The sequence below is a fragment of the Ascaphus truei genome, chromosome 2 (assembly GCF_040206685.1).
Source record: "Ascaphus truei isolate aAscTru1 chromosome 2, aAscTru1.hap1, whole genome shotgun sequence".
Taxonomy (NCBI): Eukaryota; Metazoa; Chordata; class Amphibia; order Anura; family Ascaphidae; genus Ascaphus; species Ascaphus truei.
Genome location: NC_134484.1, coordinates 475380523 through 475406118, shown reverse-complemented (window position 1 = coordinate 475406118; position 25596 = coordinate 475380523). Strand labels below are relative to the sequence as shown.

Sequence of the window (25596 nt, the reverse complement as noted above, 5' to 3'; positions counted from 1 at the left end):
CCTACAGTAAGAATCAAAGTCAAAGATGTGTGAAGAGCAAGTATTGTTCAATGCCATTTTGCTACAGTATGCTCTGGAATGGTAAGGGGTTGGGGAAATTTGCAATGAAGTTAAGCTGCCTTTGTGTAAACCTCTGATCTGATGAGCGTGCACTGTACCAGAAGAATGAAATCATTTGAACTGTTTTAAAATGAAATAAAAGTGATCAGTTCCTTGAGAACATGTTTCTGTGTGTGTGATATTTCCATGAACAGTATAAAAAGACCGTGCCTACCCAAATTTGAAGGTTATGAAGAGTATCCCACCTCAGAGAAATAAAAAGGAAGTGATTTTATGAATAATAATATTGCTAATTAAAAAAAAAAAAAAAGACATCACATTATGTCATCTTAAAATCACTAATTTATTATGCCCTGGTCGAGAAAAAAAAAATATGCCCTTTATTTTTTTCAGACTTGAAATTAACATTGGCAGTGAAATCCCAATGCCGGATTTACTGTATCACCCATGCACATGCGTGTGAAACACGGCAAATAAATTTCTTTTCTTGTACTACTAAAGTTCCCATGGGCCACCCTGGGGAAGTGTGTAGATAAAGTATTTTACTGTACAATGCCTTAAGCTGTCTTTGTGTAAACCTCTGATCTGATGAGCGAATAAAATAAAAAAACCATCTCGTTGTGAAATTTTACTACAGGTTATGACATGTACAGAAATTGAATCGATCACATACAGTACTGTACAGTGCATATAGTGTGTTGTCAAAAATAATACCGTAGCAAAGTTTTAAAAGCGTGAAGCTGGTAATACTGACAAATTGTATAAAAGTAAAAAAGGCAAAGTTTTACAAAAAGCGATATTAGAGTGCCATCGAACTTCATCCTTATCTTTTGCTGCTTGATTTCATCGTTTCTTATCTGGAAAAAAAATTTATGCTATTATTTCCGGTAGTGCGCATGTGTCAAGTTGTGCTATATGGTACATGTCTACAAGCATACACTACTGTAGTGTCATTGGGAATTAAAGCTAATACTGTATAGTGTAACACTATAGTACAGTACATTATATTTACAAAAACAGAAAGGCCAGTGCCACATACAAAGAACAAAGTACAGTATTTACAACATTCAAGTACATTATATTTACCTTCATTATAAACTTTGCCAAACGGGTGGAAATGAGGTGTCCGAGGTGTATTGTGCGTGGAAGCTGGGGTCACTCATGTAGTCTACATTTTAATTGACAGGTGACTGCTGAAGCTGGTAATCAGACGTGGCCAGGTAGCCGAGATTGTTATCAGGCGGGGTCAGGTAGCCCCCAAGGTAGCCAGGATTGTTATCAGGTGGGTTCACCAGGTTTTCAGTGACGTTCGGCCCGTTATTAAAATCGTATTGGCATGCGTTGGTACATTGCAGGCTCAGGACATACGAATCTTAAATGGATTAAACCCAACCTTTCTCCTTTTGAAGTTGCCATCAGCAAACATACTGGCAAAAAGTGGGAGCACAGACCAATAACCCCCGCTATCTCCCTCAGAAGGGGCAGGGCGAAAAAAACTGATCCTAATTAGTTAAAGTTTGCCTTATCGAATGATTCCACCCACGATGATCAGGTAAAAATTTGAAAACAATCGTAGTTCTCCATGATATAATGATATGTCTCTGCTAAAGTCGCCTTCTTATCTGTTTCAGAATTAATTGCAGAATATATTAGAAATGCGTAACTACAGTCTGGTTTTGAATAAAGACTTGACATGATGTTGAGTGTACAGGTTACTGAAGTACGTGTACAGTACTGTATGTCTATTCTGCAATTGTGTGGGCATAGCAATTGAGAATAATGTTCCCCGAATTGTGTTTAGATACTGAAATTATGAAAACGCCTAAATTTGATAACGTTTTCACCTCTCAAGGTCAATAAACAATGGATCACTATGGACGACTGTGTTTTTATCTGTTTTTTTTAATATCTGCAAGTTGACAGGTAGTTCAAAGAAATCAACAATGCTAAACATTGGTGTGGTTGGCAGCGTTCACGGAAGAATAATGAGTGAATCTTGCGCTGAATACTGATGAAGACTTTACAAAAACGGTTTAGAGAAATGGACAGATAATGGCCGCTGCATCTGTATACACCAACGCAGAATTCCCCCCACACCGACTATGCACACCCATATATACACCAACGCAGAATTCCCCCCACACTGACTATGCACACCCATATATACACCAATGCTGAATTCCCCCCATACTATACACACCCAGATATACACAAACGCTGAATTCCCCCCCAGACACACACACTATGCACACCCATATATACACCAATGCTGAATTTCCCGCCCCCATACTATGCACATCCAGATATACACCAACGTTGAATTCCTTCCACATTGACACTATGCACACCAAGAATGTGACGAATCTGCCATATGTGAATCGGGGTGAACAACAAGCCCGGACCTCTGACTTCTAGACGACAATCGGGACCTCGATTGGATGGGTGCGCGAGGAGCCAGGAGCTGGAGCATAGCGACTCGTTCAACAGCGGTAGCCCTGCGGCCCAGGTCGTCCAACGCACGCTGGATGTCCGCTGGTATGCCCATTTCTGCTGCGGGTGACCCAGATTCATTACCGGAATCAGTGGGCGATTCCGTAGTCTGAAGGGCCTGGAACAACCTCGGGGCTGGCCAGCGCCTCAGCTCTTACCACTGAGCACTGTGCCTTGTACGCTACTAGGTCGGTGACCAACTGCTTCTTGTTGCAGTTCCCAGTAGGTACTCCACACTCCTCACACAGGAGTACGATCCGGTCCTTGGTCCAGGACGGACACTTGGCTGACATCCTTGTAGTCTTGCCTGTACGTCGACGAAGCTACAGGGAATTATAAGGTGTGTATGTCTGAGTGCTGGAATAGTTGTAACTCTGAGTTCTGTGGTCTTCAAAATGGAGACATTATTCAGGTCAGATATTCCCAGGAGAATATTGGTGCGGAGCCTTGCGATCCCACCTCTGCCACCAGAAAATAGCCTGTCACAGGAGACCAGGACTATCAGACCAGGGATCAATTCACCAGACAGAAACACAGAGTTGATAAAATTAATTTATTGGAAAAAGAAATATCTACAACAATTTATAGTAAACCAACTGAGAAACTGGAGTTACCCTATAGACATGGATGCAGGGACAACCCAAAAGAGATTTCCTGTTCCTTCTTCCTGCAGTCCTCCGCAGCTTCTCCCAGCTGCCTCAGCTAAAGAACACTGAGCTCACCGCTAGAGCTGAGCTGATCTAGCTAGGGGTCTCTAAAACAGGTGTTTGCAAAATGACCCAGCCCATGATCGGTGGGTGGAAAAGCAACAACAATCAGTTACATGCAAAAAGTCACAGACCACTTTGCAACATTCCAGCTGAACTTAACATTAACCCCTGATTCCTGAAGTGCTGGAACCAGGCTTACAATACAGATATATATACAAACATAATACAGATGTATTACTGACAGGTAGGGGTAATGGCAGGCTTCACATTTATTTAAAGCAATCACATTTACCCCTACTGACACAGATAGTTCCAAACTTCAGTTAGACTTGGGGAAATTGACGGTGCTGGGCAAATTGCGACCACAAAGGGAACAATGACTGATATAAAGTGGAAACATCAGTTAATTCAGCCTTTTTGATATGCGACTCATTCTCAGATTTGCACAATTACAGTTTCTTATAACATGACTGCACATTTATTAACTGCTGGCTTAGAGCACCAAGGGGAAGATCCACCGAGCACGGATCCGGTGTATTCGTACACGGATCCGGCGTTAGTTGCCATTCAAGTCACTGGCACGTAAGGTCAGAGTGTGGTGCTGGAACCTGCATCGGTGCTTCGTGAAAGGGTTGGGAAGTTATGGAAATGGATTAACGGACATCAGAGATTCAAGCTCGAGGTCTACAATGTGCGCCTAGCTCCCCATGGAGTTGCAAAAAGGCTAAGAGCATCTTTCTTGCCTGTAGAACCGTTGGCACTTACACCCCAACTTTTTGCATATTAAGCTAGGAAATTACAGTATATCAAATATAATTCTACATAAAAACAAATACGACATTAAGGCTTCAATGGTTAAATCTTTTGCATCTTATCTTACGCAAAGGAGACCCATAGTGGTTGTATTAACTTAAACCCTTCCTAACGTACATGGCTGCTACCAATTTATTTACTGCACTGAACAAGAGAGGAGGTGTGGTCCAGCTGAAGTGACATTTGAAGCCAGTCAACATGGTGTGAATTCCACCATCAGGTATTTGTTACCTTGCATTCTCTCTCTCTAAACTAGCTGAAAGTACCCAGCGTTGCTCGGGAATTCTAAGAAACCATCCTCATCCCTCCCCTTTCCTCTCCCCCCCTCATCTCTCTCCCCCCCATCACTGACCTTTAATACCTTATGATGGCTCAAGTCTTTCCGCTTTTCTCTCCTTCTCCAGCAGCCTTACTTTCTTCTCACGTGCCAACTGACTTCCTCCCTTTCTTTCTTCGTCTGCTTTCTGTGTAAACTTTCTAGCTGGCTGACTCATCATGATGTCACCAGTATGATGTCACGTGCCAAATATATAGCCTACCAGATATAATACCCAGTTCCAGACATGCTTGAAATAACCTATGGAACCTAACATGCCTAGGAGCACACCACCCTCCTTCCCCCTTTGGATTGTTCGAGAGGATCCAAACCATGACAGTTCGCCTGATTACATAAAGTAATCCTTCATAATTTGGTTGTTCCAGGTCTTATAGTTTGGGAATGCGTACAGAGACACACAGACAAACAAACGTTCTGAAATATATATAAGATAATAGGGGCTTGTACATAAAATATTCAATGTACACTGCAGTGCTATATATAACATTGTTATTACACATAGCCAACAACCTTTCCAGTCATAAATCGCTAATGCGCAAAATGATTTTTGTGTGTTTTCAGTACCAGTAAAGCTGGAGAAATGATAAACATGCTCTGTGGCTTTTCAGCTACATGGGAACAGAAATTACAAACCTGGAACTTTTCTAACCATAGTAGTTCAGACGATTTTGTTCTCTATGGCTGCAGGGAGCGGGTGAGTTGGGAATGCCTTTCAGATCCCTCGCTCACACAATCTATTACTCAGATTTTATTAAGCGCCAGGAAACAGAAATACAGCAGGTTCTAGAAAGAATGTCGATGGGAGCTCAGGGCTATTTAGCCAACCTTGTCTGCACTTGAAGCACGATAACAGACCCTACAATATCAAAGACCCAAATCTGGTACCTCCTACCATCATACCACTCCTTTAGGAATTACCCAAGTATTGCAAAAACTCTTTGACTGACGCTGACCTTGCCATTTACCCTGGGAGGTGTTTCTACACTGGCGACACACTTTATTCGAGCTCGGCTAGTCCCACGAATTCGGGTATACCCGGGTGTATTGAGGTTTGTGACTGTTTTCTGCCCGAGTGCATTGAGTTATTTTCCAAGCAGGGATTGAAGCATTTTATTCCCGCTGGCTGCAATACTGCACAGTATATATATATATACTGCATTACAATTCATGAATTTATGCCATCTGGTAGACACGCGAAGCATTGCAGCCTATTAAATCCTAATCATTATCATTTAACAGATCAGCCGCCCATCAGCCAGGCATGAACCCAGGCTGGGAAGGCAAATGCAACGGGGCTTGTCAGAGGTGAGGAGCGGCGCATTCCAGGTATCTGCCAGGTACATACCGGGTATTTGCTCGAATAAAGTGTGTCGGTGCAGTATGTCTCTACCACTCTTTCAGAAAATAAACGTACTTTCTTGCATTTCCCGAGTCTCCCACTTCCACCAGCTTTAAAGAATGACCACAAGCCCTGGTGATTCGCTCCCTTAAATATACTTCCCCCCTGTAGTTTATTGGTGTCTTTGTGGTATTTGGAAGTCTCGATCATATGTCTCCTCTCTTCCAGGCTGTGCGTACGGGGGTCCAGGCCGTGCGTACGGAGGTGTTTAGCCTCTAAATGTAAACCCCTGCACATGTCTCCTTTTTGGACCATCATCACTCTGTCTACATCCTCTTGGAAACATGCCCTCCAAACACAGAACTGTGTATGAGGTCCCACAATACTCCTACATGTCAGCTCAACAGAGTAACTCTGTACTGTACCTTCCATTTGTTCTGTATCCATTGCATTTTTTACATCTACAGAATTTTCAGTGAAATCTTGACCCAATGTTACTTGCGTGCCAGCTACAGTCACGTTACCAATTGTGCCACCAGTATATTTCCTGAAATACAGAAAGGCATTATTATAATAGATGAGCCCTCAAAAAAAAGACTGTAAAAAAGTTAACACCCCATCCACGAAAATGATCGCACAACGTGTATATTTATGCAGAGTATGTCTATACACCTCCAAGTGCAAGTCATCCCTGCATTCAATAAATACACTGCTTAAAATGCAGTCTTGGATAGATATACACACACTCCTGTATGCATTACTTATGAAATGCTGATTTGGAATGCCATCTTTGTCAGCTGCCATCTTTTTCTTTCACAGACAATTTCCAGGGATTTTTAAATGAAAAGTGAGCCTCTTGATAAAAAGGATGACATAAAGACATAAGAGGCTATTGTGGCCTTAACCCTTTGGTGCTAGATAATACAGCAGTTCCTTACGTTACAATACCGTGCAGTCCGCACGGGGAGGGGTTAACTTTACAGGAGATGGGTTACCTGTAAGTGTTTATAAGAAACAAGGCCATATCTTCATGGCTGAGGTCCAGCTCTGTCTTCAGGGCCTTCCAGTCCTGGAAAGCTTTACCGATGCTGATCCGAGTCATCTTGAGGGTCTTCTGAGTTAATAACCGACGTTTGCGAGCTGTCTCAGGAGTGTACAGAGGAGGACGGCCACGCTTATTGGCAACACGTGGAACCCCTAAGATGACAGGAAAAATAAATAAATCACATTTAATGCCATAAAAAGTGTGATAAATATTTGGGCAAGTGGGTATGTATATGCTGGATGAAAGCCTCCCCAATGATCTTCCAGGTACTGCGGTGGCAAGCCTCTCTTCTCCACATTTCTCCAAATCTCCATCTTGACTTTGGTCGTTGTCTTCGTCTTTTGATATCCCTTGGAATCCAGTGAAGTGTTATTCCTGACCAACAAAAGTCATTTGCAATAGGTCTGACCCACTGACATTTAAATTCCTTCACCCTTGCGATGTGACACACATTTGTTTGGTTTCCAAACCATTCATTCTTTTCCCTGTCTCTTCGGGTAATACCCAGCATACATCTCTCCATACGTTATTGAGTGGTTTGAAGCTTCTGAATTGTCTTCGCATTTAGGGTTCAAGTTTCACATTCATACGTGAGCACAGGCATGATACACTGGTCAAAAACTTTCCTTGTCAAGCTCGGTGGAAGGTTCTCTTGTAACATTGTCTTGTTTCTTCCAAATGCCTTCATCCCATCTTCATTCACTTATTGATTTTATTTGAAAGGTTCCCACCTATTATACTTGACGGCCAAGGTATGTATTTCACCCCCATTTATTTCGATCTGAGTAGAGTTGACACATTTGCAGAACATGACTTTGGTCTTGCGGCGATTCATATGGAGGCCACCTCCATACTTGCTTCAGTTAGCCCTTCAATTTATTGCAGGAGGTCTTCTGAATTTGTGGCAAAAGAAATGTCATCTACAAATGTTAGTTGACTCAAGAATACTCCATTGATTTAGTTTCCTTTTCTTCCCAATTTAATGTTCTAAACAATTCTTTTACGTGTTGCTGTGAAAAGCTTGGGTGACATGGTGTCTCCCTGTCACACTCCCTTGCGGGTCCTCCTCTTGCCTGTATTTACATGTAATCTAATGTTTAATGTGTCAATCTCATACATTTTCTTTTTGATATCAATGTATACTTCAACGCTTTGAGGTCTTAATGCCTTTAAAATAAATAATCGTGGGGAACACGGCCCTAGTAGCCATTGATGCCGAAAAGGCATTTGATAATATAATGTGGAACCATGTGTTCTTTGTGCTTGACAAATTTGGACTCAGCGGAAACTTTAACAACATGATAAAAGCAATGTACAATAATCCAAAGGCCAGAATAATAGCAGCAGCACACCTTTCAGACCCATTCCAGTTATATAGAGGGACGCCTCAAGGATGCCCGTTGTCTCCCCTGCTTTTCAACCTCGCAATAGAACCCCAAGCAATTTATCGGAGACAAATGGTGGCATTTAAGGTAATCATGACGAATAAAACAGAACTAAAACTATCAATGTTTGCAGATGACATCCCAATGTTTATGACCAATCCCAACGAATCAATTAAAAAGATATTGCAACAAATAGAAATATTTGGGTCTTTTGCCGGATTTAAAATCAACATATCTAAGACAGAAATTATATATATTAAAGAACCTCCCAACACAAAAGAACCATCTAATGTCTCGGTAAAAATCTCGAAAAAAAACATTAGATGCCAGTCTCCAGACTGTATGACAACAATTTCAAACTAATTATAAAAAAAAAAAAAGAGAACTAAAAAACTGGATGACATTACCACTATCACATTTCGGGAGAGCAAATGTGATTAAAATGATATCATTTGCCAGACTTCTGTACCCGATGCAAACCCTCCCTTTGCTACTGAAACACGCAGATGTAGACAAAATAAGCAGAGCAATGACATAATACTTGTGGGGAAATAAGAGAAGTAGAATAGCTCTAAAAAAAATTACAGCTACCAAAAGTCATGGGGGGACATCAATCCACTGCATATTAGAAACTTCCATATAGCTTGTGTAATGAGACACGTAGGAGGCTGGATTAATCACTACTCCTCGAGCAACACCGACAGCTTTGTATAGAACACTGCAATGATAACAAGACAAGTAACAGAGATATACAAGGGATGAAAAGTGAAAATGCAACGGGGTTGGACGTGGCCCCGCTGAAACATATAAACGGCAAATAAAAGGGCACCAGTTCTCACCCAGGAATGGGGAGAAACCAAATTACCACAATTACAAGCCAAACACAAACCCAAATGGGGAAAGGTTTAATAACCCCCAAAGCCAGACTAACCAAGAACTTGTGTCAAGATAAATGTAAATCAGTAGGAAAATTATGTTTTTTTTTTTTTGAGGCCAAGCAATGCGATATACTGTACCTGGAAAGGCTAATTGTATACAAGTTGAATGTGAATCCAATAAAGAGATTTGTGAAAATAAATAAATGATCGCCAGACCCCTGGGCTGTCAGCCTGAAAATATTACATTAACATTCCTGGGACACCCCCTGTGCATCACAGAGAGGGGGTGACACACAGGTCACCGCTTAGTTGGAGGACATTATTAAAAATTAGAATATCATGTGGCGTCTTCTACTGTACATAATAAGAGTTACATATCTTTAATCGTGGCTGAGAGTCGCATGCAATAAGGTCACATACTACATGGCTAAGAGTTGCTAAGGACAGATATCCATTTGTCACTCAAAGTTAGGAGCAAGATGGTCAAAATTAGTCTTGTTACATCCGTCATAATTGCCTGAATGTATTGATATGACTTTTGTGTCTAAGTATTAGCGAAAGGAAGTTATGAGTGTGTTTATATACAGTATTAAGGCAAAATAGGTGGTTTTTGATTGTAATTGAGAAACGAGTTAATATTAGCTCATTACATACTGTAGTTGATGAGGTTGAAAAAAGACATACGTCCATCAAGTTCAACCTATTCTAAATTTAGACAACAGATACTTTATCCTATATTTATACTTACTTATTGATCCAGAGAAAGGCGAACAAAAAACCCCAGTGAAATATCATCCAATGATATCTCATAAGGGGAAAAATAAATTCCTCCCTAAATCCAAATATTGGCATTCAGATGATTCCCTGGATCAACACCCTTCCCATGTTAACTTATTTGGTATATCCCTGTATACCTTTCCTTTCTAAAAAGATGTCCAACCTTTTTTGAACAGATCTATTGTATCTGCCATCGCAGTCTTCATGGGTAATGAATCTCACACTGTAACTGCCCTTACTGTAAAGAACCCTTTCCTTTTTGCTGGTGAAATCTCCTTTCCTCCAACCTTAAGGGATGACCCCGTGTCGTTTGTACTGCCCATGGGATGAATAGTTCTTTTGAAAGCTCCTTGTATTGTCCCCGAATATATTTGTATATAGTCATCATATCACTTCATAGATGCCTCTTTTCTAATGTAAACAAATCTAATTTAGCTAGCCTCTCCTAATAAATCAGATTATCTATCCCCTTCATAAATTTGGTGGCTCTTCTCTGCACTCTCCAGTTTCATAATGTCATTGAAAGTACCTTGCGCAGGAGAACTGTGAGTTGGCGAGAGTAGCCATGTGTATTAACCCGGGTTGCATATCAAAGTCATGTGCTCATTTGTGTGCTGTTCATGAGAAATGGTACAGTATATGGGGACAGATTGAGGGTAGATATTGTTCATTTGAGGGACCTTTGCGAAGGTGAAAAGTGAGCCAGCCTGCGAGCTATGTATTAACCATTGTCGTATACAGGTCATCTGCTCAGAGGTGTGCCGTACGCATCAATAATCAAATGCTTTTTCATAATCTATGAATCCTAAGCCGAGTGGTAGATCTTATTTATTACGTCGGGAAATTACTTCTTGTACGACTTGGATGTGATCCATCGTGTTGTATCCACTGTGAAATTCTGCTTCTCTAGGCTGGGCAAAGTCCAGGTTCTGTTGCAGCTGATAATTGAGTCTCTTCGTAAAAATCTTGTAAGAGATTGGAAGTAGAGTGGTTGGTCTACAGTTCTTGAGGTCTTTGTCTCCTTTCTTGTGGATGAGTATAATTATGGCCTTGCTCTATGGTAGTGGAATTTTCCTGTTCTTGAACAGCTTGTAAATAATTTCTTCTCCAGCTTCTTTCAAGATTTTAATTGTAATTACATCTTCACTGGGAGCTTTCCCATTCTTCATGGATTGTATTGCCTTTGCGACTTCTTCTGGAAGGGCACATGGTACATCATTGGTGGTTTCTTCTCGCTCTTCCTCTGCTGGATTATGCCCTCTGTTATCTGTGTTCTCGTGCAACTTCATGTCAACTCTCGTTATAAAAGTGCACCGTGTTTTATTGTTGATCCTTCGTCTTGTTTGAGTGCAGTGATTTGCTTCTTCCATATCAGAAGTTGCTGCTTCGTCTTCTTTAGGCTTTTGTTATCTTCAATGGTCTTCCTCACCATATCACTGTTACATTTTCTTACATATTAAATTCTTGTTCTTGCGTCTCAGGATTGGTTCATTTCATGTCGTTTCCTCAGAAATTGCTTTCTCTCATTTGATCTTTTCTTATCCTGTTTTTGAAGTGAAACTTCTTTGCTGGCACCTACTAAATTCTCATAGGACAAAACTCCTTCATGGAGACAAAAATGAGTAACGGAAGCAAGGCACGTGCACGAGCTGGCTAATCTCACAGCACTAAAATCCTTGCTGCAGACAAAAATACAATCAGGCGCGTGCACGAGCATGCACACTTCCACTGGCTCCAAATTCAAACAAGAGCATTTATCAGACCTTTGCCTCGAATATCTTCCCATTTGCCCCATCTTGTTATTATGTACTGCCTCCACGTCATTATATTGCCCTTCCTTTCATCAGACTCCTCCGTATAATTACCCCATCTCAACTATATCATCCCTTGTGTGTCATCACATTGCCGCACTGTGTGGGTTGCCGGCGCCTCCAGCTCCCGGTGGGACTGGGAGAGGCCTCGGACTCACCTAGGGAGTATCCCCAGGACACGGCATGACAGGCAGACAGCAGCAGCACTGCTTCCAGGGCCATTGCCTTGACGTTCCTCACACTGAAGTGCTGGTTGATCTCCCACTTCCCACATTGTAGACCAGGGCCGCCATCTTGGCTGCTCCATGACAGCAGCGTGCGATGGAGCAGCCAGGCGCTGAGGGGAAGCAGTGCGGCAGGGGTGGAGGAGAGGGGGATGCATGTGACAGGGAGTCTGCAGGGAAGGAGGAGTAATTGGCCTGGGCTGGTAGAAGGTGCTCTTCCTTGGGCCGCTTCCTCCTCCCCGGCGCCTATTTTTGCCAGGGGGGAGGGGGAGGGGGGAAGGAGGATGAAGACGGGCTGGTTGGTTTCCTGGTTCAGGACTTGGCTGCCTCGGACCTTGATGTGGCTCAGGGAGTAAAGGTTGACAGGGGACAAATCATCAACCCCCAGGGACATGGAAGGAGGCGGGCACACGGGTAGGGTGTGACACAAAGGGCACCAACACAACTAGGACACACCTACGGCACTGACACAACTAAGACACACAAACTACACTGTTGGTATGACCGCCCAGTGTATGTCACAAACATTACTGTCCCCTTTACAGGACAGTGGCAACGACACACAAGTGTGAATGTCACACCACCACGACTCCAACAGATCTGTTAACACGGACACATAAACACGTCTGTCACACAGATGGGACTGTCATGCAGTAAGTTTAGGCAAATAGCTTAGGGTACAGTGGCATACACTATACCGTGAAGCACAATCACAGGAAGTTTGCAAACAGATGGAATCAGTCACACGCATACACACCATATACCAAAGGGAAAAAAAGGACGGTGTGTGTGCCGAGCACGCGCGTTCTATGTGAAAATTCTTTGTGTTTTGTCACTGACATTGTAATCATACTCTCAAAAGTCTTTCAATTAATCAAAATCCAATTTCACTGACAAAACACAAAGAAGTTTCACTTAGAACGTGCGCGCTCAACACACACCGTCTTTTTGTTAGTGATTTCTTTTTTCTGCATCTGCACCTGTAACTACAATCTTCATAAGTTCTTGATACTGGTTTGTTAAAGTGCCCCCATGCACTCCAAGCAAGCTGAAGTCATTTTCAGTCCTGGTTTAAATGCTCTGAACTTATTGGCTCTTTATGATCAGTTTCCATCTCTCCGTCTTTACTTTCAGATATGAGGACTGTGCAGTCTCCAATCATGTTTCTTGTTAGTTAGGATATAGGCAATTTCATTCCATTTGGTGTGTGTATATAAAAAAATCTGATTACAATTGAGGTGAAACAAGATTAACACTTATCCCATAATATGCACACCCACATATACACCAACACTGAATTCCCCCCCACCCACATATACACCAACACTGAATTCCCCCCGCACACTCTATGCACACCCACATATACACCAACGCTGAATTCCCCCAACACAATATGCACACCCAGATATACACCAACGCTGATTCCCCCCACACACACTATGCACACCCAGATATACACCAACGCTGATTCCCCCCACACACTATGCACACCCAGATATACACCAACACTGAATTCCCCCCACACACTATGCACACCCAGATATACACCAACGCTGAATTCCCCCCCACACACTATGCACACCCAGATATACACCAACGCTGAATTCCCCCACACACACACTATGCACACCCAGATATATACCAACGCTGAATTCCCCCCACACACACTATGCACACCCAGATATACACCAACGCTGAATTCCCCCCACACACACTATGCACACCCAGATATACACCAACGCTGAATTCCCCCCACACAGTATGCACACCCAGATATACACCAATGCTGAATTCCCCCACACACACTATGCACACCCAGATATACACCAACGCTGAATTCCCCCAACACACTATGCACACCCAGATATACACCAACGCTGAATTCCCCCCACACACACTATGCACACCCAGATATACACCAATGCTGAATTCCCCCACACACACTATGCAAACCCAGATATACACCAACACTGAATTCCCCCCACACACACTATGCACACCCAGATATACACCAACGCTGAATTCCCCCCACACAGTATGCACACCCAGATATACACCAATGCTGAATTCCCCCACACACACTATGCACACCCAGATATACACCAAAGCTGAATTCCCCCCCCACACACTATGCACACCCAGATATACACCAACACTGAATTCCCCCCACACACACTATGCAAACCCAGATATACACCAACGCTGAATTCCCCCAACACACTATGCACACCTAGATATACACCAACGCTGAATTCCCCCACACACTATGCACACCCAGATATACACCAACACTGAATTCCCCCAACACAATATGCACACCCAGATATACACCAACACTGAATTCCCCCAACACACTATGCACACCCAGATATACACCAACACTGAATTCCCCCCACACACTATGCACACCCAGATATACACCAACGCTGAATTCCCCCCACACAGTATGCACACCCAGATATACACCAACACTGAATTCCCCCCACACACACTATGCACACCCAGATATACACCAACGCTGAATTCCCCCCACACAGTATGCACACCCAGATATACACCAATGCTGAATTCCCCCACACACACTATGCACACCCAGATATACACCAAAGCTGAATTCCCCCCCCACACACTATGCACACCCAGATATACACCAACACTGAATTCCCCCCACACACACTATGCAAACCCAGATATACACCAACGCTGAATTCCCCCAACACACTATGCACACCCAGATATACACCAACACTGAATTCCCCCAACACAATATGCACACCCAGATATACACCAACACTGAATTCCCCCAACACAATATGCACACCCAGATATACACCAACACTGAATTCCCCCAACACACTATGCACACCCAGATATACACCAACACTGAATTCCCCCAACACACTATGCACACCCAGATATACACCAACGCTGAATTCCCCCCACACAGTATGCACACCCAGATATACACCAACGCTGAATTCCCCCCACACTGACACTATCCACACCCAGATACCATCGCTCAACACACTGCTCTGTTGGACGCCCTTAACTCCTAATGAAAACCTCCGTGTTTGGTAGCTTGCCTGCAGCTCCTGTGTGCCGTCTCTGCTCTGTCGCGTCCTCGAGGATGGTGTTTCACTACCGGTTTAGCTTCCGTGGTTCGTAGATCGTTGGCGGCGTGTATCCCTGGTACTATGTCACACACAACACGTATCGTCAAACAAGAGTCACGGCTTCATCAGGCGTGTCAGTACGAGTGACGGGCGAGTGACGGGCTTCCAACGGAGCAGTGTGGTGAGCGATTGTATCTGGCGGCTTCTCCCATTACACGAGTGTTCTGTGCCTGGTTTAATTCTCATTATTGCAAGTGCGATTTTTATACGTTTCTACATAAAACTTTATATATCATATTGATCTGCGCTATGGATGCATTTCTTCTTTGCTGCTGAGCTTCCTCTCTCCTGACGTTTCCGGTTGATGCACACCCTTACCTGAACACACAAGAAACACTTATTACAACCGCCTTTAAGCAGCATATATCTCCTGAGCAGCCTGCACATAGGAGCCAAGAACACAGCTGATATCGATGCATTGTCCCCTACCATCTACACTAAGATTTTCTGTGCTGTTGTCTCTCTCTTTATATGCTCTCCCCTGGACTGCGAGAATCTATTCCCACGCTTTGGGACCAGTGAAGACAGGCACTACCAGAGGGTTTGAGCAGGGAGTTACAACCCGATTCACGTGTTCACTTTTTGCACAATTATTTGCACTTTATTTGTTATGTATTTTTTTTTTTTCACTTTCAAAATAGTGATCACTCATGGTGTTTAGCGCCTTTATTACACCGTCACTTTGTCACCTTAAATTGATATATGAAGATGCATTTTTGTAATGTTTGAATACATTTGATAGATTTTCTTGCTGGACTGCTGGGATTTCTTGATATATTTGCGAGTTTTGGGGGTTATTTACATGGCGAGTACCCGGTCCCTTCACACCCTTTATATCATTTCACGATTGTGTCGTTTATAACACGTGTATAGTTTTCTAGGATAAGCTCTGATGACACAGGAAGCATTGGTATCTTGGACAGGAGGTCTCTGCAGAACTTACCTATGATGAAGTTGTCCACAGGGTGCCACGCATCGTAATTAGAGGGAGCCACCGACTCCATTTCATCTTCTTTAATGACCCGGGCTTCCATATCATTCCCACCTGCGGAATGGAACAGACAGCCGTCATTCTATGGAGCTTGGGTAACACCTGGTGGATGTAAAGGGTACTGCATGGGTTGTGTGTGGTCCATGGATGAAATGGACATGATATAATACATGTAAACAGATGGTTATATCTGGTCTGATGAATTAAAGATGGCCCTGATGAGATAGAAAGCAAAGTTATATGGGGTTTAATGACAGAACTTGTGTATACTGAGACTGATTACCTACGAAGTATAAGTATATGTGTTTTGAAGACACAGAAAGCAGTTACTGGGCACATTAATATAAGAACGATACTCAGAGAAACACTAAACCTCTGTCATGTTGCATTAAGCACCTCTGAGTTCAAGAGGAACAGAACCAGAAAACCATTTAGGGTCAGCATGTTCCTTCTTTAGTACTGGAGCTGGTAGAGAAGTTGGGGGCAGGACACCACGAGAGCAGCCAATGGAACTGCAGAAAGACAGCTGGAAGTGGGTAGTAACTGACCTCCTGTAGGGTCATATTCTCATTGTAGCCGCACAGAGCAGCATCCCAGTCACATATAGGTGCACAAAACATTGTATGCCAATATCCAGCCATTTCTCAGCAACTCGTTACAGTCTTATTTCACAAGAGATATTTTTGCGGGAGTGCATAAAATAACTGCCCTGTCATCCCATAGGAAACAATGAGTATAATGTCTAATGATTAAGTGCAAATTATATTCTCCTTCCTTGAAGAGTACTTTGCTTGATAGTGTTGCAAACGCTTAATAGGGCAACTTCAGTTCTCAAGAGAATTGGTAATCAGATCACTCCCTGGATCACCATCCTTCCCATGTTTACTTATTTGGTATATCCCTGTATACATTTAGTTTCTAAAAAGATGTCCAACTTTTTTGGAACAAATCTATTGTATCTGCCATCACAGTTTCCATGGATAATTAATTCCACATTTTATCTGCCCTTACTATAAAGAACCCTTTCCTTTGTTGCTGGTGAAATCTCCTTTCCTCCAACCTAAAGGGATGCCCTTGAGTCATTTGTACTGCCCGTGGGATGAATAGTTCTTTTGAAAGCTCCATGTACTGTCCCCGAAAAAATGTGCATATAGTTATCATATCCCCTCTCATTGAGAGAATTTGAATGTCTGAAAAGCTGGGAAGAGTCAGCCGGGGGAGAGAGCGAGTCAGGCGGGGGAGAGAGCGAGTCAGGCGGGGGAGAGAGCGAGTCAGGCGGAGGAGGGAGAGTCAGGCGAGGCGTGGTAGGGAATACCAGAGTCTTGTGCATTTCCAGCAGCAGACACATGCGCTCATACCTACGTACTGCCTGTCCCAGTGTCACTGACCTGCTTTGGAGCTGCTCATGCCTACGTACTGCCTGCCCCAGTGTCCCTGACCTGCCTGGGAGCAGCTCATGCCTACGTACTGCCTGTCCCAGTGTCACTGACCTGCCTGGGAGCTGCTCATGCCTACGTACTGCCTGTCCCAGTGTCACTGACCTGCCTGAGAGCTGCTCATGCCTACGTACTGCCTGCCCCAGTGTCCCTGACCTGCCTGGGAGCAGCTCATGCCTACGTACTGCCTGCCCCAGTGTCACTGACCTGCCTGGGAGCTGCTCATGCCTACGTACTGCCTGTCCCAGTGTCACTGACCTGCCTGGGAGCTGCTCATGCCTACGTACTGCCTGCCCCCGTGTCACTGACCTGCCTGGGAGCTGCTCATGCCTACGTACTGCCTGCCCCAGTGTCCCTGACCTGCCTGGGAGCAGCTCATGCCTACGTCCTGCCTGTCCCAGTGTCACTGACCTGCCTGGGAGCTGCTCATACCTACATACTGCCTGCCCCAGTGTCACCGACATGCCTGGGAGCTGCTCATGCCTACGTACTGCCTGCCCCCGTGTCACTGACCTGCCTGGGAGCTGCTCATGCCTACGTACTGCCTGTCCCAGTGTCACTGACCTGCCTGGGAGCTGCTCATGCCTACGTACTGCCTGTCCCAGTGTCACTGACCTGCCTGGGAGCTGCTCATGCCTACGTACTGCCTGTCCCAGTGTCACTGACCTGCTTGGGAGCTGCTCATGCCTACGTACTGCCTGTCCCAGTGTCACTGACCTGCCTGGGAGCTGCTCATGCCTATGTACTGCCTGCCCCAGTGTCACTGACCTGCCTGGGAGCTGCTCATGCCTACGTACTGCCTGTCCCAGTGACACTGACCTGCCTGGGAGCTGCTCATGCCTACGTACTGCCTGCCCCAGTGTCCCTGACCTGCCTGGGAGCTGCTCATGCCTACGTACTGCCTGCCCCAGTGTCAGTGACCTGCCTGGGAGCTGCTCATGCCTACGTACTGCCTGTCCCAGTGTCACTGGGACCTGCTCATGCCTGGCACTGACCTGCCTGGGAGCTGCTCATGCCTACGTACTGCCTGCCCCAGTGTCACTGACCTGCCTGGGAGCTGCTCATGCCTACGTACTGCCTGCCCCAGTGTCACTGACCTGCCTGGGAGCTGCTCATGCCTACGTACTGCCTGCCCCAGTGTCACTGACCTGCCTGGGAGCTGCTCATGCCTACGTACTGCCTGTCCCAGTGTCACTGACCTGCCTGGGAGCTGCTCATGCCTACATACTGCCTGCCCCAGTGTCACTGACCTGCCTGGGAGTAGCTCATGCCTACGTACTGCCTGTCCCAGTGTCACTGACCTGCCTGGGAGCTGCTCATGCCTACGTACTGCCTGCCCCAGTGTCACTGACCTGCCTGGGAGCTGCTCATGCCTACGTACTGCCTGTCCCAGTGTTACTGACCTGCTTGGGAGCTGTTCTCTCCGTCCCCGCTCTGGGAGCCAGACGCAGCGTCACAGTCTGAATATTCCTCTTCTTTGATCTTAATGTTAAGTTCAAAGTTTTTAGAGTCTGTGAAACGCGACAAGTGACATTATTACAAATCAGGGGGCGGTGAAGGGGCTGGCAAAGGGGGTGGTCGGGGGGCACAGCAGCATCATGGGAACTTTTATCCCCATCTAAAGTTAGTCTAGGTAAAAGTTCATTTCCCTTAGAGACCAATACACGCCTGGAACAGTGTCATGATGGTCAAGTATATATACCAAGTACGCAAACTTTTCCCCCTGCTCGCGACCCCTTACCTTGTCTCCGGCGGCAAATGACGCAGCGGGGTCATGTGATGCCGCGTTGCCATGGCAACAAGACATCAGGTTGTTATAAAAATCTTCAATCAGGAATCAGGTTTGTAGTTCAAATCAAAAGTTTTTATTATTCTTCAATCAGCTTCAGCGATTTTAGCAAAGATACAGCATATAGATACTTCTGTTGGGACTAGAAGGTATCTAAGATGGCAGTGCTTATGCTTCCTTATAGCTGAATTCTTATACTTTCAGGACAAAGAGATATAAATCACTTGTCTTAGCTAACTCGCTTTGGCTGACTTAACATACTTTTTTCTCAGGAAGATAAGAACCTTAGGAAAACATACATCAAAGAATAAAGCAGAGACAAGGATCCTGGGAATAAACTGGATTTGGAATACTAGAAAAAACAGACGAGGGTCAGAGTGGGTCACCCCTGTCACAATATAAGTTATAGCATATAGCATCAGTGAAATACAATGTATGGGAAACCGGGAAAGAAATCTTATCAATACAATTAAGTTTCAAATTCCCCAGACCATTAGTTTTCAAACTGCCCACAAGTTTCCTTATGGGAAAAACAACTTAAAACATTTTAACCTATTCAGTGCTGAACGAACACACACACACACACACACACACACACACACACACACACACACACACACACACACACACACACTATATAAAATAATATAAAGCCCTGCTTTGATATTTGGAAGTATCATTTTGATAACCTGATCTTGTAATTAAAAAATTAAATCTATACTCAGCATCAGCTATATCTGCATTCAATTTTTTCATTCTTCTAAACAGAATAACATAACATATAATGAGTACTAAGATTAAAATAGCAATTATTAACAGAGGACGGGTAATCCAATGCGTCATTTCTTGGGCAAGAGAAGGCACTTTTCCTCCAAACCATCTTTGCCACCATGATGTATTTTCTTCACTATATTCCTTTTTTGATCGTAGTTAATTTCCCATCTACAATCTCTAACAGCATATGTGACATATGAGATAATGAGGATAATTCTGTGATTATCTGTTGTCATTTTGTATGATTTCTCAATTCATTATAGAATTCTTCTCCATATCCCAATATCACTGAATATACATACCTCTGGTAATATGTCAATGTGAAATTTACAGTAATAGGTATCATTGGTTTTACTGAATACATAACACCATTATAATTATACATTTTAACTTCAATAACAGACCTCTTAGTACAGTAGTTTTCTTGAGGCAAATGTATGGTAACCGAACAATTTGCACCATGCATGGTGACATCACCCGTAAAATAATTCCTGCATACTTTTCCATCCTTTAGTATCCAACTCAACTGATTAGGAATAGGATCTACTATACGTGTAATAAACAAGTATTCTGGCCTTGCCAGCACCAGTCAATTACCTGTTTACCTGCTACTCCTTCTGGGCAAACAAAAGTCTTGTGTTCCATGCAATGTCTGACATCACAAGTGACTAGGTAAAGGAACATTTAATTTAAATGCTTTGGGGAAGAGCCGCGCTCCCCAGAAAGTCTCGCACGCCCCCCAGTTTGCGCACCCCTGTATTAGAACATTGCAAGAATTGTTGTACCTGAGACACAAACAGTGTCACCGCAAGGCTGCACCTTTTGCTATATATTTGCTTCCTACATCTGCAAACCTCAGGCAACAGGAGGCGGCTCGTGTGCAGCTGCACGGGGGTTATCTGCAGTACGGTATCTGGGATATGATCCATGAGTGACGCCTCATCTTCTAGCGTTGTGCTCTACTCACACAACTAAAATACATACAAATGTACGTGCACCAAAAAGGTAACACAACATATATTAAAAATACCCCCGATGAAGAGACCCGCGACTTTGAGTCTCGAAACGTGTAGGAAGTGTGGCACTGTGAGGACAATGTAATGGAGTGGAAATGTGGTGACGTCATTGGAACTGCAGAGCGGTGGTGATTCGGAGGAGAAAGCATTACGAGGCGGGCCTATGTGACTGGGACCCCTTGGGAGATCCAGTGATACTATCCACATTAAGGCACATGACCTAGCCACCTGTTGCGAGTAGGTTTTCAATTTTTTACCAACGGTGGAGGAGTTAACGACGGAGTTTACCGTAGTCATTTTTAATATATGTTGTGTTACCTTTTGGTGCACGTACATTTGCAAGTATTAGTATACAATTTTATGTAGATTGTCATCTACATTTTTTCCATATGGCGTATTCCAGTTTTTACCTTTGCCAGTACACCTGGTTTCTGTCAGTGATTTGTCTCTGGGTACTGCACTATGGTAGTGTATACTGTGTTCTTGTCTCCCATCTCTTGAGGTGCATTTTCTTCTGAGGATTCGAGTTTATCTTCATTTACAATTCACGCCAGAACACTTGTGGTATTTCCAGTCCTAAGCGCCAGAAAGGTCTGTTTTGTACACATAATTCAACTGGTTGCAAGACATCCAGTGGGACCTTATAGGCAGCTGTTTGGACATTTTGCACAGGACTTTAAGTTTGTGTTTATTATTGTCACTAATATTATGTTTATTATTGTCACCAACACTATGTTTATTGAATAATGGTATCACTATCTGGTTGACATATTTGCGATATTAGCGCTTTCTTTTTGCAATAAATTATACCCATCTGATGCCGAGTATAGATTTAATTTTTTAATTACAAGATTAGTTTATCAATGATATTTTTAAAGTATCAAATGGGGGCCTGAAATAAATATATATATATATATATATATATATATATATATATATATATATATATATATATATATATATATTTATTATCTATATTAAGTAGGATAGCAAAATATATATATATATATATATTCAGCACACAATAGGTTAAAATGTTTCCTTATAAGTGGTTTTAGTGGGCAGCTTGAAACAGAGTGACAGGGTGTACATGTTAGAGATAAGACTTGCTTTGTCCAGTTTCACTCTTTCCCACACATTGTATTCTGCTGATGCTATATGCTCTAACATATATTCTGACAGGTCACCTGCTCGGGGCCTCTCGTCTGTTTTTCTTTATACATGAATACTAGGATTCATTCTTGTCTGTGTTTTAGCTTTGTGAGAAACAAGCACGTCATTTAGTCTAGTTAGCTAAGATACTGTAAGCGATTAATATCTCTTTGTCCTGAGCGTATAAGAAGGGAGCAATGTTAAGAATACGTTACCAACTTCTACCTTCTAAAGATGCTTGTTACATGGAATGGAGGCCTCTAGTGATCTACCCTACATAGTATGCTGTATCCTTGCTGAAAGCTGATTTAAGAATAAAGACTGCTGATTTGAACTGGAAACCTGATTACTGATTATTATATCGCGAATACTTTTCTAACAGGTGTCACATTAGAAGTCTATATGTCCCAAAGGTCAGTAGGAGGTTACCCTCTCTGGGTGTCACATTAGGAGACTCTGTGCGCTGTTTTTGTCAGTAGGAGGTTCCTCTCTGGGTGGGATTAGAAGTCTATGTGCGCTGCTTTGGTCAGTGGGAGGTTCCTCTCTGGGTGGGATTAGAAGTCTATGTGCGCTGCTATGGTCAGTGGGAGGTTCCTCTCTGGGTGGGATTAGAAGTCTATGTGCGCTGCTCTGGTCAGTAGGAGGTTGCCCTCTCTGGGTGGGATTAGGAGTCTCTGTGCGCTGCTTTGGTCAGTAGGAGGTTCTTCTCTGGGTGGGATTAGAAGTCTATGTGCGATGCTTTGGTCAGTGGGAGGTTCTTCTCGGGGTGGGATTAGAAGTCTATGTGCGCTGCTTTGGTCAGTGGGAGGTTCCTCTCTGGGTGGGATTAGAAGTCTATGTGCGCTGATTTGGTCAGTAGGAGGTTCCTCTCTGGGTGGGATTAGAAGTCTATGTGTGCTGCTTTGGTCGGTGGGAGGTTAGTGGTATATAAAACGCTCATACCTGGGTGAGACCCGTTCTCACACTTCTTGTTCCCCTGCAGACCCCTTTCCCTCTGCTCCTCCTTCTCCCGCATCCTGATGAAAGTTTTAGGGTTGAGGATGATGTGACCTGAAAACATATTACAGGAGGCTGGTCTGTGATCTTCTGGGAGGGCACACATCTGGTGAAAAGGCACAAGTCACCAAATAGGCAAAGAGCCTCAATGATCAAGACAGGTAGGAAACCAGTACATCTGAATGCGGAGCAGAGATCCCAGGAGGAGAAGAGCTGGAAGGTGGGTCCTCTTCTCCTGAGGTTATATCTCTGCCAAGTGCTGAATGAATGTTAACTTGTAACTTTAGTATTTGGGATAGCCCAGGCATGTTTGAATTCCCATACTGTAAACGAGAGGCACCTCCATGTATTATTTCCTGGTAAAACATTTGATAAATAAATACAAATTGAGCCCCTGCCCCTTCTGCTGGGAGCTATCCCACGGATCCAACACCCTTTCCATGAAGTACTTCCTCACATTTCCCCTCAGATGCCCCCCTCAGAGAACAAGCTGGTTTCTAGCTCTACTCTCTCTCTGAAACATGCTTCCCTCCTGTACGCTGTTGAAACCCTTGATGTATTTGAAAGTTTCACTCATATCCCCCCTCCGCGCCCTGTCCCCCGAGAGAAGCACACATTACGGTCACTCAGTGTTTCCTGATTGCAGGGTGTAGGCTGTGCACCCTTTCAGTTTCAATTCTTTGCATAATGTCTAATCTATTTATGTCCTCCCTGAGACACCGTCTCCAGAACTGAACACCGTACTTTAGATGAGGCCTCACCAATGATCTATAAAGTGGCCTCACTACCTCTTTGTGCTGCTAATACTAACGCTGTTACTATAATCATTACTGTGATCCCTGACTGGCGACATTACCCAGCTGTGTCAGCGTTCTGTGGATGTCCTGCAGAACCTCCCTATACAGATTCTTGGTCCTGTCTTCAAATGAAGTCCATTCCGTCTGGCAAAAGCACACAGCCACCTCCTGGAATGTCATTGAGGTCTGCAGAGTACAGAGAGGCGGACACATTAGGCCAGGTCCCCAGTGTAGGCTACGGTGTGCACGCCACACACCACAGCACAGCCGTCTATGGGGAACGCCCCAGTCGCTGTGTGTGTGTGGGTTCGCAAAGCGCGATGACGCGTCCACTGGCAGGGAAGACAAGAATTTTTCCTTGCCGCAACGCGATCACGTGGTGTGCGGGCAGCCAATGGCAGGGCAGATGGTGTGGACCAATAGGAGTGCAGGTATCATAGACCATCATGGCTGCACTCCCACGCATACCATCGCTCCACAATAGACTGCAGATCGCGGCTTTCCCCTGTGCGCAGGTCAGAGAGAGGCAGAGCGAGGGAGAGCTCACAGGTCAGCAGAGAGAGGCAGAGCGAGGGAGAGATCACAGGTCAGCAGAGAGACGCAGAGCGAGGGAGAGATCACAGGTCAGCAGAGAGAGGCAGAGCGAGGGAGAGATCACAGGTCAGCAGAGAGAGGCAGAGCGAGGGAGAGATCCCAGGTCAGCAGAGAGAGGCAGAGCGAGGGAGAGATCACAGGTCAGCCGAGAGAGGGAGAGCGAGGGAGAGATCACAGGTCAGCAGAGAGAGGCAGAGCGGGAGAGATCACAGGTCAGCAGAGAGAGGCAGAGCGAGGGAGAGATCACAGGTCAGCAGAGAGAGGCAGAGCGAGGGAGAGATCACAGGTCAGCCGAGAGAGGGAGAGATCACAGGTCAGCAGAGAGAGGCAGAGCGGGGGAGAGATCACAGGTCAGAGAGAGGCAGAGTGAGGGAGAGATCACAGGTCAGCAGAGAGCGGCAGAGTGAGGGAGAGATCACAGGTCAGCAGAGAGAGGCAGAGCGGGGGAGAGATCACAGGTCAAAGAGCGGCAGAGCGAGGGAGAGATCACAGGTCAGCCGAGAGAGGCAGAGTGAGGGAGAGATCACAGGTCAGAGAGAGGCAGAGCGAGGGAGAGATCACAGGTCAGAGAGAGGCAGAGCGAGGGAGAGATCACAGGTCAGCAGAGAGCGGCAGAGCGAGGGAGAGATCACAGGTCAACAGAGAGAGGGAGAGATCACAGGTCAGAGAGAGACAGAGCGGGGGAGAGATCACAGGTCAGCAGAGAGAGGCAGAGCGAGGGAGAGATCACAGGTCAGAGAGAGGCAGAGCGAGGGAGAGATCACAGGTCAGCCGAGAGAGGCAGAGTGAGGGAGAGATCACAGGTCAGAGAGAGGCAGAGCGAGGGAGAGATCACAGGTCAGAAAGAGGCAGAGCGAGGGAGAGATCACAGGTCAGAGAGAGGCAGAGATCACAGGTCAGAGAGAGGCAGAGCGAGGGAGAGATCACAGATCAGAGAGAGACAGAGCGGGGGAGAGATCACAGGTCAGCAGAGAAAGGCAGAGCGAGGGAGAGATCACAGGTCAGAGAG

The 25596-nt window shown here is 44.6% G+C and overlaps 1 protein-coding gene across 6 annotated transcripts in view; it reads right to left on the bottom strand.

Annotated features, from left to right (window-relative positions):
• Positions 1–25596, bottom strand: part of LOC142487994 (uncharacterized) — a 60905-nt gene that overhangs the window by 19331 nt on the left and 15978 nt on the right. For 4 of the 6 annotated variants that reach the window (XM_075588279.1, XM_075588280.1, XM_075588281.1 and 1 more), the window contains exons 7-12: positions 24053–24179; positions 23143–23250; positions 18873–18980; positions 15986–16087; positions 6745–6946; positions 6175–6296 (exon numbers count right to left, since the gene is read on the bottom strand). In XM_075588279.1, coding sequence (XP_075444394.1) covers positions 6175–6296; positions 6745–6946; positions 15986–16087; positions 18873–18980; positions 23143–23250; positions 24053–24179 — 769 coding nt within the window. Of the gene's footprint in view, positions 1–4414; positions 5194–6174; positions 6297–6744; positions 6947–15985; positions 16088–18872; positions 18981–23142; positions 23251–24052; positions 24180–25596 lie in introns of those variants that run through there. The other 2 variants (XM_075588283.1, XM_075588282.1) reach the window with 2 other exon arrangements.